The sequence below is a fragment of the Leopardus geoffroyi genome, chromosome C1, assembly GCF_018350155.1.
Source record: "Leopardus geoffroyi isolate Oge1 chromosome C1, O.geoffroyi_Oge1_pat1.0, whole genome shotgun sequence".
NCBI lineage: Eukaryota > Metazoa > Chordata > Mammalia > Carnivora > Felidae > Leopardus > Leopardus geoffroyi.
The window spans coordinates 11288767-11309548 of record NC_059328.1 but is presented as its reverse complement, the minus strand read 5'-3'; the positions used below and the strand labels follow the sequence as shown (position 1 = coordinate 11309548).

The 20782-nt window shown below is 45.3% G+C and overlaps 1 protein-coding gene across 4 annotated transcripts in view; it reads right to left on the bottom strand.

Annotated features, from left to right (window-relative positions):
* The window catches only part of DNAJC16 (DnaJ heat shock protein family (Hsp40) member C16), a 40897-nt gene that overhangs the window by 14951 nt on the left and 5164 nt on the right, over positions 1-20782 (bottom strand). For 3 of the 4 annotated variants that reach the window (XM_045475743.1, XM_045475746.1, XM_045475745.1), the window contains 5 exons: positions 19380-19446; positions 17116-17452; positions 6700-6884; positions 4535-4639; positions 3613-3771 (listed from right to left, as the gene is read on the bottom strand). In XM_045475743.1, the coding sequence (XP_045331699.1) occupies positions 3613-3771; positions 4535-4639; positions 6700-6884; positions 17116-17452; positions 19380-19446 (853 nt within the window). The remainder of the gene's footprint in view (positions 1-3612; positions 3772-4534; positions 4640-6699; positions 6885-17115; positions 17453-19379; positions 19447-20782) is intronic. The other variant, XM_045475744.1, reaches the window with a different exon arrangement.

Below are 20782 nucleotides of genomic sequence, written 5' to 3'. Positions count from 1 at the left end.
CTACAAATCCCTCTCCCCAGCTCCCTAAGACCCACACCCCTACACCCGACTGTCCGATGGACATCTCCCCTTAGATTTCCTGTGGGCAGCTCTCACCCTGTACATCGACGACTGAATTCGTCACCTTCTTCCTAAACCTGCTCTTCTCTCCTCACTGTCCACTTCCCCGTCTGGTTCTGTCACACGCGATGTCCTACCTCATTCCCATCTCAAGTGCCCTTTCCCTACATTCGTGTCTGAGTGAGTCACCTATGCCGGTGGATGGGAACTGCCTTTAGGCCTCTTCTCCTCTAACTGGGTCGTGAGGACCAAGACTAACTCTGGATGTCAGAGCGCCTCTGTATTCATTACACAGCAGGCAGGCGATGAAACGTTTACTGTATGAAAGAAATACAGGATTTTACAGAACTTCTCCTTCCGGCTTCCTTTAGGAGAAGGTGAGTCAAGGGGTTCTTTTGATTTTTTTAAAATAACATTCAAGAAATAAAAGAATACGTGCTCATTGTAGGGAGTTTTTAAAACCCCAATATGCAAATGACATGCAATTTTACCATCAAGAGATGTATTTATTTCCAGCGTTCTCCTACGTGCATGCACGCACATATACACACATGCATACGTGTGGTTACAAAATTGAGATCAGTGTTGAAACTGTGTATACGGTTGACATGTGTTGAGATCTTTTAGTCTCTGTGCTTTTATCTGTTTCAGTTTTCAGTATCCTACGGACTTCATTTAAATGATTTTGTCTGAGTTATTGATTAACTAATATGTCTTGCCTTGCTCAGAATGGAACTCTGGTCTGAGATGACCACAGAGTCCCCACCGGCTGCGGGGTGAGGCCCCTCAGTTGTGCATCCTGCGTGCTCTTTTTGACATTATGTCACGAAAATCATCCCCATCATTCGGTGCTCTTGAGCTTCCATTTTAATTGGCTACATGGCTGTAGAGCAGTCCCTGTTTGGGATATACCAATAATTAGCCTACTGCTGCATATTTATATTTTCTCCCCAGTGAAAACTGTTACGAATGATACTCAACATCTCTGCATGTAAGTTTTGGCTGAGTTCCTAGTCCCCGAGGAAAGATTCCTAACAGGTAATCTCACCTTCCCAAAGGTCTTTACTCAAACATCATCTTTTTTTTTTTTTTTTAACTTTTTAAAAATGTTTATTTTTGAGAGAGACAGAGAGACAGCTCAAGTAGGGGTGGGGCAGAGAGAGAGAGAGAGGGAGACACAGAATCCAAAGCTGGCTCCAGGCTCTGAGCTGTCAGCACAGAGCCCGACGCGGGGCTTGAACCCAGACTGTGAGATCATGAGCTGAGGTGAAGTCGGTCGCCTGATGGGGCCACCCAGGCACCGCAAGCATCATCTTAATGAGGCCCTTCTTGCCACTCTGCCTTAAAAAAAAAAATGGCCCCTGCTCTCCTGATATTCCACATTCCCCTTTCCTGCCATTTTTCTCCTTAGCACTTCTCCCGTATGACATGCCACCATGGAGTACATTATGCCAATTGTCTGCTGTCCCCGCTGGAACACAGAACAGACCCTAGGACAGGGAATTCAGGGGATTTTGTCCAGGGCTCTGTCCCCAGCACACAGGGCAGGGTTTGGCCCATGCCGGGTACTCAGGGGTAGTCTTTTCCTGAATGAATCTAGACAATGTATATATTATCACCCAATTGCTTTTCTGAAAATTCTGAAGCTTCCTCCAGCGAGCAAAACAACAGAGTCCTATTTCTCTATACCCTCAACACTACTGAGTATCTTCGCTTTGAAAATCTTTAACAGTGTGATGGGAAAAGAATATGTTAAACTGGGTTTTCTTGATTAGTGAGATTTAATTAAAAAGAATTTTTTTAAATGTTTATTTTTGAGACAGAGAGAGACAGACCATGAATGGGGGAGGGTCAGAGAGAGAGAGACACACACACAGAATCTGAAGCAGACTACAGGCTCTGAGCTGTCAGCAGAGAGCCCGATGCGGGGCTCGAACCCACAGACCATGAGATCATGACCTGAGCCAAAGTTGGATGCTCAACTGACTGAGCCACCCAGGTGCCCCAGTGAGATTTAATTTTTAAAAGTGATTCTCGGTCACTGGAATCTCTTCTCAGAATTTTGTTCATATTCTTAGCCCATTCTTCTTGGAAAGTTTTACTAAAAATTGTTTTTATTGAGGTGAAATTCACATAAAATAAAATTAGCTATTTTTAAATGTACAATCCAGTGGCATTTCGTACACGCACAGTGTTGTGTCACAATCACCTCTCTCTAGTCCCACACATTTCCATCATCCCAAAAGAAAGCTCTGTACCCATTAAGGGGTCACTTTCGGGAAGTTCTGTGTTGATCTCTTTGTTTTGTTTTTTTTTTATAAATTTTTTTTTTTCAACCTTTATTTATTTTTGGGACAGAGAGAGACAGAGCATGAACGGGGGAGGGGCAGAGAGAGAGGGAGACACAGAATCGGAAACAGGCTCCAGGCTCTGAGCCATCAGCCCAGAGCCTGACGCGGGGCTCGAACTCACGGACCGCGAGATCGTGACCTGGCTGAAGTCGGACGCTTAACCGACTGCGCCACCCAGGCGCCCTGTGTTGATCTCTTTGATTAGAAGAAGCTCATGAGAAATTAAAGATATCAATCTTTTTTAGATTGGTTGTAAATATTTCCCTCAGCTTATCGTTTAACTTAAAAATTATAAAGTATGTGCAAATTTTAAACTTATAATCAAGTTAAGGTTTTCCAATAAGACTTTTAGCTCTTCTTTATCTTAAGATCAGATAAATATTCATGTATATGGTCTCCGAGTTAGTTTAAGGTTTTTAAAAAAAATTTTTTTTTTTACGTTTATTTATTTTTGAGAGACAGAGACTGAGCACAAGGACGGGAGGGGCAGAGAGGGAGGGAGACACAGAGTCCAAAGCAGGCTCCAGGCTCTGAGCTGTCAGCACAGAGCCTGACACGGGACTTGAACTCACAAACCATGAGATCATGACCTGAGCCGAAGCTGGACACTCAAACCGACTGGGCCACCCAGGCGCTCCAGTTTATGGTTTTTTTAATTCCTTTTTATTATTGTTTTACATTTGACTTTTGAATTTATTTTTGTAACTTATTTTAGAAGAACATTATTGATTTTCCGACAGGAGCACTTTAGAGGGAAAAGATGATTATTGGTTCTTATTTTATTTTTGTGGCAAAATACACATAATGTAAAAGTGACCATTTTAACTATTTCCAAGGGCATAATTCTGTGACATGAGTATATTCACACTCCTGTGCAGCCAAGTCCAGACCGTCCATCTGTAGAACCTTTTCACTTCCCAAACCAAAAGTGCACCCACTAAACACTAACCCCCTGTATCTTCCTCCCTGGGCCCTGGAGTTACCATCATTCTAGTTCCTGCCAGAAGAGTTTTGTTTGTTTTTTTTTGAGCAAGATAGTACCAAATCAGATGAAAACCAAACTCATTGTTAAATTTTGTGCCTCTGAAGGAAGAAATTCAAAACGAATTTCTCCTCCTCACTTGCCTTGTTCAATTTTGCTGTTCACAAAGCTCAAGATAAAACATGAGGGCAATCTCACAACACGATGACTCTCACGTACCTGGATAACATCTGCAGGCTTGTTGATGTGTTCTTTAAAGACCAAGATGGTGGGGGTATAGACATTGACGTTGTATTGCCTTGTTATCTCTTCTGCCCCTCTCAAGCCGACGTGTACGTATCCAAATGACAAGTAATCCTTGTATGCAAAAGCGGTCAACTGTTAGGGTGCAATAGAGAGGAAGAAATTAAGTTGAGGGCACGGAACCACACACACCACGCGTGACTCGTTCATACCAGCGGCTGACGAACGTTAGCTTGTATAGCCCCACTCAGGCTGCTAGACCCTGGTGCACTCGGAGCAATCCTATGGTGTTCCACGCATGCAAACTGTGCCAACAAAGCTAAACACAGGGATTTCTGTGTGTGTGTGTGTGTGTGTGTGTACAAAGAGAGGAAAATATTCATTTTACTGAGATCTGCACTGGGTCGGAGGTGTGGAGTGTTTGAGGCATTACCTCAACCCTGTACGATGGCAGTGACGGGGCCCAAGGTCAAGGGGGACACTCTCCTCTCGCATCTCAGGTCCCAGTGCTAGCCAGAGGTGTGCCGCAAGTGCAGGACCACAGGGTGTCTGTCACTCAGGGGGCGGGTCCGGGTCCGGGTCCAGACAGGCTTCAAGGGAATCACACAGTCACCCCGGGGGTCGGTTCTACAACCTAAGTTTCAATGTCTTGGTCTATAAAACACGGATGGTCTCTGGATCGCTGGGCTCTTCTGGGGACTAAATACTGGCACGTGTGGGGAAGGCACACTAGCGCAGTAAGGCCACCCATAGGTGCTCTGTGTATGGTGGTTAATGCCCATTTCTGGTCTTTATAAATGCTTCTTTTTGGATCAGCTCTTACTCGCGGGAAGGGCAAGCACACTGCAAGTTCACTGCACCAACAGAAGAGCAAACGTTCCCCCGGCACGCAAAATACCTTGTACAGCAGTGGTACGACGGGCATTTGGTCAAACAGAAGGACGTGAGGTTTATTGTCTTGCTGCCAGCCAGAGAGGAATCGGACATAATTTTTATTTGTAACCTTAAGTTGAAAAGAGGATGTCAGTTTCAGTATTTGGTTCTCAACAGCCGCATTGTAAGGCAGTCAGGAGATCGTGAAACAAAATCACGTATGTGTAAAAGATTGTTTTGTAAAAAATAAATGCAGACGATGAGTCTTTTGTCTTTCTTTGACTAAAATGCTTTAAAAGAACAGAGTTATTGATTTCGTGTTTTCAGATGCCCCACTCTGACAGACTGAAATCATATCTTTTCTGAAACAATTGCTGAGTACGCTATAAAAAAAAATTGGACTTTTGAATTTTAGACTGTGCTTCGTAATCTATTAACCTGCAGAAGATAATGCAATGATTGCTCCTTCAAAATGGCTTTTAAAAAAACAAATGGGCCCACTCAGTCTATATGTTACACGATTTCATTCATTACCATCCGATTTGCTACTTTTGTGCTTCCCTGTTTATGCCTTAAATAATCCTACGGAGAGAAGAAGAAACATGAATAAATTAAAATTCTACCTAGAAACTTTTCATAGTTAAAAAAAGATTTATCTTTCCGTTCTGCTTCCAGAATGATCTATATTAAACCTGAGTCTGGGCACTTCACTCTCTGCTCAGCCCTCTTCAGCGGCTCCAGCCAAGGCCCAAGTTCCTCAAAGGGGTAGCCAGGCCCTCGGAAGTCCTCGAGATTCCTGTTAATGCCTCTCATCTGGTCCTCTCCTGCTCACTAGTGACTGCTTCGTCCAGAGCAGGCTGTTGCCTGTCCCAGACCTCCTGGGGCCTGGAACTCATCCCCTACCACCTCTCCTCCTCCCTTGGCAAACTCTGGCCAGGAAGCCATTCCCAGCTCTCAAGGACAGGCTCTTAGCATATCAGACGGAAATAATCACCCACTACACTGGGAGCTCCTTGAAAAGTATCCACTTACAGTGCTTGGCATAGAATAGGTATTTCATAAACGTTTGAGGACCCATTTGAACAACCTGTGATTGTTCAAAATTCCCTTTGACAATTTCCTTTCACACTAACTCCAACGAATATTTCTTCTGTGGATAACGATGCTGGCGGGGTAGTCTATGAATAGTGCATATGGAAACAGGATGCAAATGTTGGTATGTTCACTCTCCCTGGTATATAGTTAAAGGACTGAATCACTTAAAGCAAACAAGAATCCTGTTCTTGGGGTGCCCGGGTGGCTCAGGCGGTTGAGCGTCCAACTTCAGCTCAGGTCATGATCTCACGGTTTGTGAGTTTGAGCCCTTCATCGGGCTCACTACGGTCAGCGCAGAGCCTGCTTTGAATCCTCTGTCCCCCTCTCTCACGGCCCCTCCCCTGCTCACTCTCTCTCTCTCTCAAAAATAAATAAAACATTTAAAAAATATATAAACTTAACGCATTAATTAAAACAAAAAAATCCTGTTCTAGGTCCTTTGATCCCTAACCTCAGACACTGGGGGAAAGAATGCTTAAGTATAAAAAATCGTAAACTAGTATGAACGAACTCTTTGTGCCTGGCTTTTTTAGCTCAACCCTTTGTTTGTGAAATTATTCATATCGTTGCATTACTCTAAGTTCTGAAAGTTCCAAAAATACTATTTGATTTTGTGGAATCTTGCGTATTCCATAGATGTGATTAAGTACGTAACCAAACGTAACCTCTAAGGTGCCTCCTTAGAGCAGTAGGCAGCACGTCAGTGTCATGTAACCAGATGTAATTCAATTTGAATACTTTCATAGACAAATACCTTCAAATTCACCAGTCAGAAAGAAATCCCTCATCCTACGTTGTGATCTGAGTTTTGCTCACAAAAAGAGAGCCCCTGTCGTTTTAGGCTCAGAGCCCCACCTCTGTGTATATGTGCACAGTGGTTACTAACAGGCAGGGATTCGTTCGGTTGTTCTACTTTGTTTCGATTTTCAGTCTCCTACTGACTTCATGGAAATGATTTCGGGTGAATGATTAATTAATTAAGATATGTCTTGCCCTGTTCGAAACGACACTCAGGCCTGAGAGGACTGTGGACCAGAGTTCAGGACAGCCAGGGGTCCCGGTACCTCGTAAATTTCTTCTCCGCCAGGTACTTACTTTCTCCACCAAGTTCCCTGGAAGAAGACTTTCTACAAACTGTCGTAGGTTCTCACGGACGACTGCATTATGGAAGAAGGAGATCTTCCCATTTATGATTCCCAGGATGGAGGGTGTGCTGTGTGCTCCCAGGTGATGGGCCAGGCGTCTCTCGTACCCAGCATGGACCACGCCGATTCCTACACCTGGAAAGCAGGGAAGACTTGCATGAAGCCTTTTATAACCCCCCACCCGCGCCGTGGTGGATGAAGAAAGGCCGGTACTTTTCTGGTGTGCAATCGAAATCCATCCTGACCCAGCAGGGGACGATATCTTTCCCAATAGGTTGTCTATCAATGTTTTCGTTGCTGACATTCTAAATCGGTTCAGTTTTTCTGCAGAATAATCTGGCAGTATCTAAGAGCGACAAGTCTTTCTTTTAGTCTGTTATTCCGAATTTTGGGAGTAGAACATGAGAAAATACTTGAGAAGAAAAGAAAGCCATCTGCTCCCCGTGTTCCTATGCACAAAGAAAAAAACCTGTGAACAATGCAGGGATTCAACAACTCGGTAACGGTTGGAAAAAATAATTACGATTTATCGATCGAAGTCATGGTCTTCTCGCTCTTGAGAGCAAATCTCCCTGTCCTATAAATTACTTTGTAGAGATATCAGGAAGTGCACATTCTCAAAAGGAAAAAGAAATTTAGGTAAAATCACTCAGAAGCCCAATCCCATTACCTACTGCTACTATTTTGGTATGTCTCTGTGCCTTTTCTTCCCCAAACATCTATATATAAAATAAAATAGAAGCATCTGACACTCATCGCACTTAATAGTTGAATAATTTTCCTCGCTCCTCCATCAGCCGATACATTTGGAGAGCTCTGCGAACACTGAGGTATGTGAAGTATTAATAGCCAGCAAAGACACGCGGCTTCTCTTGGATGCCCAACAGACTTCTCAAGCTTAACACTTCCCAAACCCACCTCCTGATCTCCTCCCCCAGGCCTGTCCCACGCAGGCCTCCCCTGGTCACGGACGGGGCCCCTCCCTTCCTGTTACTTGGACGGAAGATGGGAGTCATTTTCCGCCTCTTGCCTCTCACACCCCACGTCCAATCTGTCGGCAAGTCCTGTTGGTTTCGTTTTCAAAATATACCAGGGATCTGACTGTTTTTCTCCGTCTTCTTTAGCCTCTCCTCTCTGAGACATCAGCTCTCCTCCCCCGTGGCTGCAATACCCTCCTAACGGCCTTGTTTCTCCCGGTCTCCCTGCGGTCTACTCTCAACGTACTGGCCGGACTATCCCTTCGAACACACAAACGTGGTCAGGGCACTCCTCTGCCCAAACCCTGCAAACACTTCCCGTTTCACTCAGAATAAAAGCCCATCTTCACAAAGGCCGACAAGACCCTCTGTGATTTGGTCCCCGGTTCCCTTCTGCCTCCTTCCCCTCCTCCCCCCCTCACTCACCTTGCTCCAGCGCCCAGCATCCTTCTCTTCCTTAAACACACGGGCATGTTCCTGCCTTAGGGCCTTGGCACTGGCTCTCCCTTCTGCCTGGAGCGTGCACCTCCCTGGCCTCTGTGCAGCCGACTCCTTCGCCAGCTGCAGGCCCTTCTCAACGGGGCCCACTTGGCTACCATGTTTGAAACAATACTCCCCCCTCTTGGGATCCCCCTCAACCTGCTCACTTTCCCTTTTCCCGTAGCACTTCCCACCTTCCAACGTATCACATACTTTCCCTTCTCTGTCGATTGTTTGTTGTACATCTGCCCCTGCTAGGATGTAAGGCGGGGATTTTGGTTCGGTCACTGGTGCATCCAAGCACCAGATCAGAGCATGGCACACAGCAGGAGCTCACTGGAACCGGGACATCAATCTTTTCGGTTTTATTTTTGTTTTTTAAATTAAAAAAAATTAAAAAAAATTAACGTATACTTAGAGAGAGAGAGAGAGCGCGAGCGAGTGCATGCGTGCACGTGTGCAAGAGAGGGAGGGACAGAGAGAGAGACACAGAATCCAAAGCAGGCTTCAGGCTCCTAGCTGTCAGCACAGAGCTTGACGCAGGGCTCGAGCTCATGAACTGTGAGAGCATGACCTGAGCCGAAGTTGGACGCTCAACTGACTGAGCCACCCAGGCACCCCTAAGTTTTTAAGATTTTTAAGTAGGTTCCATGTCCAGTGTGGAGCCCGATGTGGGGCTTGAACTCACGACACTTCGATTAAGACCTGAGCTGAGATCAAGAGTCGGACGCTTAACAAACTGAGCCACCAAGGCGCCCCCGTTAATCTATTTGAATACTGAAACTGCTTTTGGCTTTCACTATTACCAGAGTATTCTGATGGGCATCCTTGTATGTCTTTGTGTACATATCTTTGTGCACTTGTGTGATTTCCTAGTTAAATTCCAAAAACGGAATCACTAGGTAAATGGCAGGGATCACAAGCTTCACACGTTACAATTGCTGAGCAGACTGAACAAATCTATTTGCAGGCGACCTGATGGTGACCCTTGGGAGTATCTCAAGGGCAGGAAAGGAGGAACCTTAAACATCACATAGTCCACCCCTCATTTCACAGACAAAGTGAGCTTCAGAGAGATTACGTGATCCTGGCTGGCAGAGCTGGTAACACTGTGGAGCAAGAATCCAAACTGGATGGTCTAGAGCTAAGTCTAGTACATTGGGCCACACTACAGGCATTACAAATACTGATGGAATAATGTCAGTCAGTGGAAGTGCATATAAGATTCTGTGAGAAGAACAAGAATATAGCAGGCACATACACTGAGAGGTTTGGTTTTCTGTGAAGTCAGGAAGAGACATCACCTAGGGAGGTCGAGCGGCCACACAGCAAAGGCCCAGGGGCGGAATGACCATGTCCTGAACCCTTTCTAAGTTAGGCAGCGTGGCTAAAGCTTTATAGACATTTTCACTTTTCATACAAATATCCTGAGTGGTGCGTGTAGTTGCCTTCATGGATGAGGACCGCAGTGCCTGGAGAGGCTGAGGACAACGGACCTGGCATTACAGTTAGCGTGCAGTGGAACCAGGACTTGAACCCAGGCCTGGCTGCTGCTTGGCTTGGAAGAATGACCTCTTCTATCCTAGGTTCCAAATACTGGAGGCATCAATTTCTTAGAGTCGGGCTCACCCTAAACCATCTCCTATAGACCAGATGCCAATTTATTATACAATCCCAGGCGGTACGCTCAGGTAACTGCGCCATTCCGGGTGTCCTCTACAGGGTTTCGGGACACCCGGGGACCAGAATCAGTAATCAGAAAGGTGGCTGGTGGGCCTGGAGTCAGGATGAGGGATGCAGGCAGCCCTGGAGAGCAAAGGGAAACCGGAAAGATCTTCGGAGCCTGCTGTTCCCTCTACTCTTGCCCCAGGTATCCCTGAAGCTCGCGGTCACACCCCTTGTGCGTTGCCTCCTCAGCAAGGCGTGTCCTGTCTGCCCAGCTTCAGCCTGTCACCTCGCCCTGGCCTTCTCTAGTACCTGCCCTGCTCACCACGCCGTTGCCCTTTGATGGACTCGGTTTCATTTAGTTGTGTGCAGTCACTAGAACACAGCTCTATGAGTACAGGGACTTTTGCTTATTTGGTTTACTGCTGCATCCAGTTCCTGGCACTTACTAGGTACTCGATTTTTATTGTTTAAAAAATGCTTTTATTTATTTTTGAGAGAGAGAAAGAGACAGAGTGCCATCAGGGGAGGGGCAGAGAGAGGGGGAGACACAGCATCCGAAGCGGGCTCCAGGCTCTGAGCTGTCAGCACAGAGTCCATCGCGGGGCTCGAACTCACGAGCCGTGAGATCATGACCTGAGCTGAAGTCGGACACTCAACCGACTGAGCCACCCAGGCGCCCCAGAAGGTACTCGATTTTTAAAACAGAAACCAGTGAATTCAACATCAGTCAGATCCAGATTCAAGGCCCAGCTCTGCTCCCCACGAGCTGTGTAACTTGAGGCAAGTCGTTTAACCCCTCTGCCCCGGTTTCCTCATTTGTAAACCGGAGGGAAGTTGTTCGGTCAGGACTAAATGACACAACAAAAAATGGCCTAATCCAGAGCCTTGAACACAGTGGCTCCCTAATTAATTACAACTGCTCTTATGAAGTATTATTCCGTCCCGACCATGGTGAAGCCCGAGACCGTCTCTGTGCGGGTGCGTCTCCGTGTGGTGCCTCGGGGAGAAGGTCTCCCCCTGCAGAGTGCGATAAACGCGTCAACCCCTATTCTTCATGCCCTCCTCCCCCCACCTTTCCTGCACTCCCATCAGTACGGCTTTTTTCCCAGTTAAAATAGAACACGAGTGATTAGGTTTCATTTCTTTTACTTAAATCACCGTTGAGTCTTTACATAAATCATATTAACTGTAAGTGTTTCGGGGGCCCCTGGGTGGCCTGTTTGGTTAAGCATCTGCCTCTTGGTTTCGGCTCAGGTCATGGTCTCACGGTTTATGAGATCGAGGCCTGGGTGGGCTGGGCTCTGTGCTGACAGGGCAGAGCCTGCGTGGGGTTTTCTCTCTGACCCTTCCCGGCTCATGCTCTCTCTTTCTCTCTCTCTCTCTCTCTCTCTCCCCTTCAAATTAAATAAACATTAAAAAAAATACAAGTGTTTCCAGATTTATAAAGGCTATTTCCTTGGATTGTTTCTACAAGGGACCTCAATTCTTACCATCATAATCCCATTTCTAAATTCTGGAGGTATTTTACTTCTCTCCTATAGATTAACTAGCATAAGGACTAGAAAAGAATAAAGAATGATAAATATTTTGTGTTTCAATTCATGGTATTTTTCCTCCTGAGAAGATATTGAATAAGAATTCAGATCTAGGGCGCCTGGGTGGCTCAGTCGGTTGGGTGTCTGACTTCAGCTCAGGTCATGATCTCACGGTTTGTGAATTCGAGCCCCGCATCGGGGTCTGTGCTGACAGCTTGGAGCCTGGAGCCTGCTTCGGATTCTGTGTCTCCCTCTCTCTCTGCCCCTCCCCTGCTCATGCTCTGTCTCTCTCTCTCTTTCAATAATGAATAAACGTGGGGCGCCTGGGTGGCGCAGTCGGTTAGGCGTCCGACTTCAGCCAGGTCACGATCTCGCGGTCCGTGAGTTCGAACCCCGCGTCGGGCTCTGGGCTGATGGCTTAGAGCCTGGAGCCTGTTTCCGATTCTGTGTCTCCCTCTCTCTCTGCCCCTCCCCCGTTCATGCTCTGTCTCTCTCTGTCCCAAAAATGAATAAACGTTGAAAAAAAAATTAAAAAAAAAAAAAAATGAATAAACGCAAAAAAAAAAAAAATAATAAAAAAAAAAAAAAGAATTCAGATCTCACCCCCCACCTCCCCACCCAAGCTGGGAAGGAAGAGTAAGAAAAGCTGGCAGGGCTGTGATCTCGCGGAGACTCAGGCTGGGAAATGACCAGCGAACTGGTGGTGACTTAGGGTCTGAGTCACAGTGAACAACACGGTCGCCACGGTCGCCTCTGCTTTTGGATGTTCTACCCTTCAAAGTTCAGGGTCCATAACGCAAGCTCAGCGAGGCCAACAGCAAGTAAGAGTAACCACGTTTTCTCATCTTGATTCAGCATAGCCTGGCGAGATGACAGACGGATATGCCCGAAATCCAAACAAACATGAGTAGCGAATTTAAAAGAAAGGCAAAGCAGATGTGGCCTCTTTCAGAAACATTATTTGATTTTGATATGCGTTGATGTTTCTGGCTAGTTTGCAGACCTTGGCTAATCAAAAACACTGACATTTTCTTCCCTGTCTGGGGTTGTAAGAAGTCTTCTTTGTGCGCTAACCGTGTCTGTGCCACACGTGTTTCGAGGTACCACTTGTACCTTTCATCGTATGATCCCAGACACGTAGTTTGCATCTTTGAGGGGACTTCTTTCCCTTTCTCCTCTGCAGCATACACACATTCACTTTTACTTCAGGTTTTGCATACGTCTTCAGGAACCGTACAGAACCAGCTGCAGGAACAGGCCACCGCAATTCCGACTGAACACAAACCCATCAATAAAATAACTGCTAAGATGCAAACAATGCGAAATGGAACAAAATCGAGGACCTGCAGCTAAAGCAGATTTTTAAAAGCCAGCATTTAGATAGATCCTTTTTCTAGACAGCGTGAAACTGCTACACGCTTAGCAATTCCTTAAAAGAGAGGAATCGTTCGTTCATTCATTCATTCCTTCTTTTAACCTGAGAAGTCACGGGAAAGAATTTCTGCACGATGGTTCCAATCGGGTCGCCCTAAAATGGTATTTGATTTCAAGGCCCTCAACCTCCCTGGCGCTCTGGTAGCTCTGTCTGTGCCTCCCCGGGGGGCACTCAGCGCGCCGTGACAATTCACGTGTGTCTCCCATTTGGGTGTGCGGGTGCAAAGGCCACGTTTGACGTATTTCTGAAGCTGTGCAGCACGGCAGTTAAAAGTGGCCCCTGGAGTTCAGCTCCCCGGTCCATGTCCCCACACTGCCACTTGTGGATAGTGTGATCTCGATCAGTTCCTTAGCCTTCCTGGGCTTCAGTGCCCTCATCTGGAAAATGGGGCTAATAATAGTCTCTCCCTCAACTGAGTTGCTCTGGGGATAAAGATGATCCATACAAAGCACCTGGCATAGTGGAAAACAACTAAAAAGCTCAAGAAAAGCTATTATATTCGTGTCTAACATAGTACTTGGCTCATCAAGAAGAAAGTCTGAAATGAGAACGAGAATCCCTTCTCTCCTCGGCTTACTCCTGCAATGCTGTATTATTCTGCACTTGCGAATGTAATTCTGTACTTGCAAATGTCAAGTGTGAATTCTCAGGGTACATATTTTCTCTTCAACTAAACAGTGAGCTCCCTAAGGGCAGGGGTAGTGCTGACTACTTCTGGTCCTCCCCCTGGGCGCGGCTGTCCACGAATGCCGGCTGCTTTGGCACACTAGTTGCTGTCGCACTGCGTGACCAGAGCCTCCACCTGAAGGGCCGCAGCATTTCTCCCCGGGGGCAGGTTCACACGTGGCGAGTCGGGCCTTTTACGTTATTCTGACATAAGATCCCAGCTTCCCTAGACCACTCAGCTGATCTCCCTGTTGACTCAGAATAGAAAATTTTTGGCATTATCCTGTCTTAGAGGGTAGTGCTGCCTCACCCGGCCAGGGAAATGGCCATAGATCTCATGGTCGCGCCCAACTCACCCAGCTGTAACACAGTGGGGCCTGTTGGGAATCTACGACTAATGTGAACGTTCCAAAGGGGAAAAATGGTTTACAAACCAAACTCATCTAACACATTAGGCCAAACCTGTCTTCCAGGGAACTTGGGGGGTACAGCGGGGGAATGGACTGAGCCCTCAGTCAATGTCACTTCTACGGATCTAAATTCCGCTTCTTCCATTCCTGTCACTTGAGTCCTGACTTACCACGATTATACAGCACGGCAACCTAAAAGAATGGCAAGATCTTCAATCGCTACAGATTTAAGGACATTAGAAGACAGGACAGCACGGGGCGCAATGCAAGGATTACAGGGCCAGCCTACCTGGGTTCAAATCCCAGCTTTGCCAAACACCAACTGTGAGACCCTGACAAGGTACCAACAATGAGCTAAGTGTCTGAAAAATGATGGATGACAACAGCACCGGCTTCAAATGGCTGCCGTTTAATACGAGTTGATTTTTACAATTGTGTTTGGCATATGGTAAATTATCAATAAACGGAAGCTAATATTATAATTTTCATGTCATCACGCACAGTATGTCCAGACGGCAGCTACTGTTTAGAACGACTCAAATCCAGCTCTTCCCTGCCGATCCAGTAGCTCAAGTCAATGCAGAGTCAACTGTGGCCCTCTCTCTCCTTTTTTCCTCACTCCTCACATTCAGATGGGTCTCCAGGAGCCAGGTCCCTCCAGACTTCCATGATCCTACCTCTCAAATATCTTACACTTGTCCACCTCTCTCTGTTCCCACTGTCCTAGTCTGGGCCAGTGGTTGCTGTCACGCTGGGGCCGGTGACCTCTCCCAGCTTCTCTTCTTACTTTCTTCAGTCTGTCCTTCACGCGGCTCTAACAGCTTTCCAAAGCGTAGATCGGATTAAAGCATAGCTCTATGTGACAGCTTTCCTTGGCTTTATTACATACTGTAAAATAAAGTCCACTTTTCCTTCTTCTTCTTTTTTTTTTTTTCTTTAAGTAGGCTCCACACCCAGCCTTAAGCCCAACACAGGGCGTGAACTCACAACTCTGAGATCGAGAGTTGGATGCTTAACCGACTGAGCCACCCAGCCGCCCCGAAAGTCCCCGTTTTGAGCCTGGACTTTAAGGCTCCTTACTACCTCGTCCCAGCATACTCTTCCTCCTTCCTCCCCTCGTCTACACCCGAGTCACACCTTGCGACTGGCTCTTCTGTGGACTCTCTTTGTTTCTCTGCCTGTAATGTTACTCTTTGGTTTCCTGCCCATCCAACTTCTAATTACCTTTCAAGACTTAAGCTAAATGTAAGTCAAAAGTCGGTGCCTGGGAGTCAGTGAGTTGAAGAAAGTAGGCTAATATAGCTGAGAATGATTTTTTTTTTTAATTTTTTTTTTTTTTCAACGTTTATTTTATTTTTGGGACAGAGAGAGACAGAGCATGAACGGGGGAGGGGCAGAGAGAGAGGGAGACACAGAATCGGAAACAGGCTCCAGGCTCCGAGCCATCAGCCCAGAGCCCGACGCGGGGCTCGAACTCACGGACCGCGAGATCGTGACCTGGCTGAAGTCGGACGCTTAACCGACTGCGCCACCCAGGCGCCCCCTTGCCTGACATGTTTAAAATGTAATGTTGGCCCTGATCTGACTTCGGTGTAGACGCATTACCACCCTGACTTATGCAGTGCCTTATGTTCTGCTAGTGGGTCTGAATGCCAGCTCCTGGTGAAATAGCTTTCAGTATACCAAGTGGGGTGGCATGAAACGTAATTATGCTTTTTTGACGAGGAAGCTGTTCAGTCCAGGGGCTTCCAGCTGAGGTCAGCCTCTCGTTCATTCATTATGCACCACGAGCAAGCACCTACTGACTTCCCACCACATGTATGACACTATGTTAAACTTATTTCCTTGTCTTTCTCCAAGAACTTCTTTATTCAATCTCAGGAAAGCCGTCTGGCAAATCTGAGTGCTTCCGAACCACAGGCTGATAATTTCTGCTTTCGAATAAGTGAACTGATGGCTTTCAGTGGCACTTTCTCTCCAGAGAAATCAGGCCCTATGTTTGAGCTGGGCCTTTTTTAGTTACTCAAGAATAGGTCTGCTAATGCCTATGAAACACAACATACACACGCAATTCAATAATTCCAACTTTTAAAAGTTATTAAAATAAATATCCTGTCTGGATGGTTGACATTTTCCTGGCACTAAGTGGTAACTATGAACACAGGAAAGGCTCATCGGTGATCGAGAGTGCTCACCCATAACCGTTAGTGTTACGGAGTGAACTGTGTCCCCTACCAGAATCCATATGTTGGGAGTCCTAACCCCCAGTACTTTAGTATGTGACTGCGTTTAGACAGAAACTTCATGGAAGTAATTACGTTAAAACTAGGTCATTAAAGTGGACCCTAATCCAGTTTCATTGGTGTCCTTATAAGAAGAGATTAGGACATGAAAGGGAGAGAGAGAGAGACACCAGAAATGTGCGCATACAGAGGCAAGACCACGTGACTGTGCATGGAGAGGGCAGCCGTGTGCAAGCCAAGGAGAGAGGTCTCAGAAAAAAACCAAACCTGCCCACACCTTGACCATGGACTTCTAACCTTGAGGACTGTAAGAAAATAAATTTCCGTTGTTTCTGTGGTATTCTGTTAAGGCGGCTCCAGTAAACTAAATCAAAGAACGAAATCACAGGGGCGCCTGGGTGGCTCAGTCTGTTAAGCGTCTGACTTCAGCACAGGTCATGATCTCACAGCCTGTGGGTTCGAACCCCGCATCAGGCTCTGTGCTGACAGCTCAGAGCCTGGAACCTGCTTCGGATTCTGTGTCTCCCCCTCTCTGCCCCTCCCTGCTCACACTGTCTCTCCCTCTCTCAAAAAATAAATAAACATTAAAAAAAAAAAAAAAAAAAAAAGAACGAAATCACACACAGTGTGAAGAATAACCTGCAAATCCCACCGGCATCTAAATTGATGCTTTAGGGCTGCTTTGTCCAACTGATAGTTTTTAAGCTTCTCCTATATATTAGGCCCCCAACTGGATGTTAGGAGACTCTACGGATAAGGCTTCAAATTAGTAATGGGAAACGCAAGTGGCTGATACATTCCCCTGCTCTGAAAACGTGTCCTTGGAAGACACCAGTCACCATGAACTTGTGAGAGAAATCTCAGCTTCATTTCCCCAGTAGCCTATATAATTCAAGATATGAAGGTCACCTTCTCCCGTACAAACATCTTCCAGAAAATAAAATTGTCTTACCCAGTCCTTCCAGTTCTTGAACCACTTCTTTCCAAACGGGCTCGATGTGGATGCAGCTGAAGCACCAATCTGAGGTGATCTTAATGAGGTAGGGTTTCTTGAAGCTATCTGGAACCACTTCGTTCACATAATGTGAAAAGTGCAATAAATACTTTTCATCAATGGAGTCCCGCCGCTCCGAATTGAAAGGGAAGTGAAAAAAAGACTCATCAAAGTAAAAATTCTCATGGAAATGGCGGAAGCGATACTCTCGTTGCTGCTGCTTCTGGTAGCCCTGGTTCTCTCCGGCATCTCCGTAGTGATCGTAATTCGATCTCTTTTCTTCGTTGGAAAGGATCTGTGAGGAAAGAAAAAAAAAAAAAAAAGACATTTAAGAAGTGGGGAAAGTTTCACCCAGAGGATTTTCCTGTGAGCGGCACGGAAGACACAGGAAGAAAATGAATGTAGAGCCACGACATGGTTAGATATTCTCAACGTAATCTGCAACATACCAGGAGACTCTTTCTTTCTTTCTTTCTTTCTTTTCTTTCTTTCTCTTTCTTTCTTTCTTTCCCAATTTTTCTAAGATATTATTTTATTTTATATGTTATTTATTTATTTACTTATTCATTACATGAAATTTATTGTCAAACTGGTCTGCATACAACAGCCAGTGCTCATCCCAACAGGTGCCCTCCTCCATGCCCATCACCCCCCTCCCCCCCTCCCAGCCCCCATCAACTGTTTATTCTGTTTTTAAGAGTCTCTTATGGTTTGACTCTCTCCCTCCCTAACTTTTTTTTTTCCCTTCCCCTCCCCCATGGACTTCTGTTAAGTTTCTCAGGATCCACATAAGAGTGAAAACATATGGTCTCTGTCTTTCTCTGTAGGACTTATTTCACTTAGCGTAACACTCTCCAGTTCCAGCCACATTGCTACAAAAGGCCAGATTTCATTCTTTCTCATTGCCCAGTAGTATTCCATTGTGTATACAAACCACAATTTCTTTATCCATTTGTCAGTTGATGGACATTTAGGCTCTTTCCATAATTTGGCTATTGTTGAAAGTGCTGCTATAAACATTGGGGTACAAGTGCCCCTATGCATCAGCACTCCTGTATCCCTTGGGTAAATTCCTAGCAGTGCTATTGCTGGGTCATAGGGTAGATCTACAGGAGACCCTACTTTCAACAGAAACATTAAATATGTCAAGACTGAAATACTTCGGTCATTTAGATACTTATGTTCATCCTGCCTTCAGAGATTTGGGGTTATCACGGTACTCAATACATCAGTAAAGCAAATAAAACGTAACATACTGTTGATCACCAGGGCTGGATGACAAGAAAATTGATTAGGTTATGCCACTTAAGTTGGAATAACTCAAAGCAAGATATGAAAAGCTGCGAACACCAAAAAGCAGCCACAGGGTTGGGCTCAGTGTCCCGGACGTTAGCTGACTTTGTTTTACTTAATTCTGAAGTCTAAAATTCAAGAGGCTGTTTTCGGATGATGTGGCATTCTATGAGCCAAGCACTGTTTCTTGAAGAGCATTACCCTACACAAACCATAAAGCTATGGACTTATCTTTAACGCACATTCCAGAACAAGTTACTTAAGTGGACATGTTGGAAAATTGTTGAAAAAAGTCGGTTTAAATGCATTTGTAACCTTGTGTCACTTTAATAAATTGGAAAGTCAATCTTTCTTTAACAGAAGTTCTAGTATGTGTGCTGTCAAAGAGACCATGTAATAGAAGTTTCTACAAAGGAAAGAGAGACCTACAGTTAGGAATTCTGAGAACTCTACAATTCCAATTAAAGCCTTTAAAATAAGCCAGTTTTTTGTTTTGTTTTTTGTTTTTTAAGAGCTGAAGTATTCAGGCACCAATTTCAACATATTGGATGTAACTAAATAAGTTTTCTCTACCATCATCTAGAAACTGGGTCAAGGGCATTGGGACTGTGCCCCTTCTGAGAGGTCTTTACAAAACTGGTCACCTAAAGCAGATTTTAGGGGCGCCTGGGTGGCGCAGTCGGTTAAGCGTCCAACTTCAGCCAGGTCACGATCTCACCGTCCGTGAGTTCGAGCCCCGCGTCGGGCTCTGGGCTGATGGCTCAGAGCCTGGAGCCTGTTTCCGATCCTGTGTCTCCCTCTCTCTCTGCCCCTCCCCCGTTCATGCTCTGTCTCTCTCTGTTCCAAAAATAAATAAACGTTGAAAAAAAAAAAATTTTAAAGCAGATTTTATAAGAGCTAATGGATGCATCACAAGTTTGACAGGATACCTCATAAGCCTTGCTAATTTGGATGAACTTGTCTTCTGCTCCAGGATCTTTGTTTTTGTCAGGATGCCTGAAAACACAAATGGGCAGGCAGTGAGAACGCATTTAATGTTTTACACACAGTCAATTAACATCTTGTACACACGGTTCGCTACCTCAGATGGAAGGCCATTTTGTTAGGACCGTTTCTTAAAAATTCACAGGAGAAGCTTCACATGACTTGCTTCGCATGACTGTAATAATTAAGTGAAACTTTGAAACAGGCAGTTTCTACCAAAAGCACTCCAGTGGGGCACATTTTCAAAACACCGGGGAGCACTAGAACATTCCAGTGAGGAGAGGTGGGCTATGCACATGCCTTTACGTTGTTCCTAATACTGCTGAGCTGGGAGCTGGCTCCAGGCTAATGTCACTGAGGCCTCAGAACCGACTTCCCTTCCCAAGATGGCGGCAATTCATCCCCATGGTAGAATGTCATCGAGGAAGGTATTTCTTCGGACAACTCAGGAGGATACAGGAAATAGCTTCTAGGACACACTGTGAACTTGTTTCATAACAACCATATTCCAAGTGGCATTTTGCTGCTGACGTTTCAGAGAGAACATTCTAGTTTCGTTATTGCTCTGCTTGCTCCCTTTTGCCTAAGATGGCCTTTCACCCATAAACGGACCGTGGTTTCAAGGCCCCATGTGTTAAGGGGTGAGAAAAATCTACAGTTTACGCAAAGTGATTTAAACTAATATTAGAACTGATATTTGCTATTACACACAGCTTGCAATTAACTGTATCCATTTGTGGTCATTCAGTATTCTATCATCTGCCTGTGTTCATGCCAATTTCAGCTTTGGGGATTTAAAGTCCTGGCAAGTAGGGGCTCGGTTTTACTTCCTTAGAGCTCCCTAAGTCCTAAATCAGTGTTTGCTACCAACTGATTTTTCAATGTTCTTTTTATTAAGAGGCCCTATTACACAGCGTATTCTTTATATAATCATTTCTGCTAACTTCCAGTAAGTTTCCTCTAGCAAAGGTTCAGGAAAGAGAAGCATTCCTTCTTCTGGAAGCAAACGACTACTAAAAACGGCACCAAGTACACTGGAATAAAGAAATTTTATAACTTGGTCAACTTATTCTGGCAGGGACATGTTCGAATGAATTATACCACATATTCTGATTTCTCTAAAAATAAATTGCAAATGGCTGTCCATTAAATTTAGACATTATTCCTTGCTTTACTATTTAATTCTTGGTGTGACTATCAGTGGGAAAAGAAAATATCAGCTGGGTTATAATGAAAATAGCATGACTTAAAGAAACAAGATGGTGGTTCCAAAACGTGCTTCTGGATGACCAAAAAAACCCCAAAAACCAAAAACAAAAAACCCCAAAAAACCAAAACCCCCCCCAGT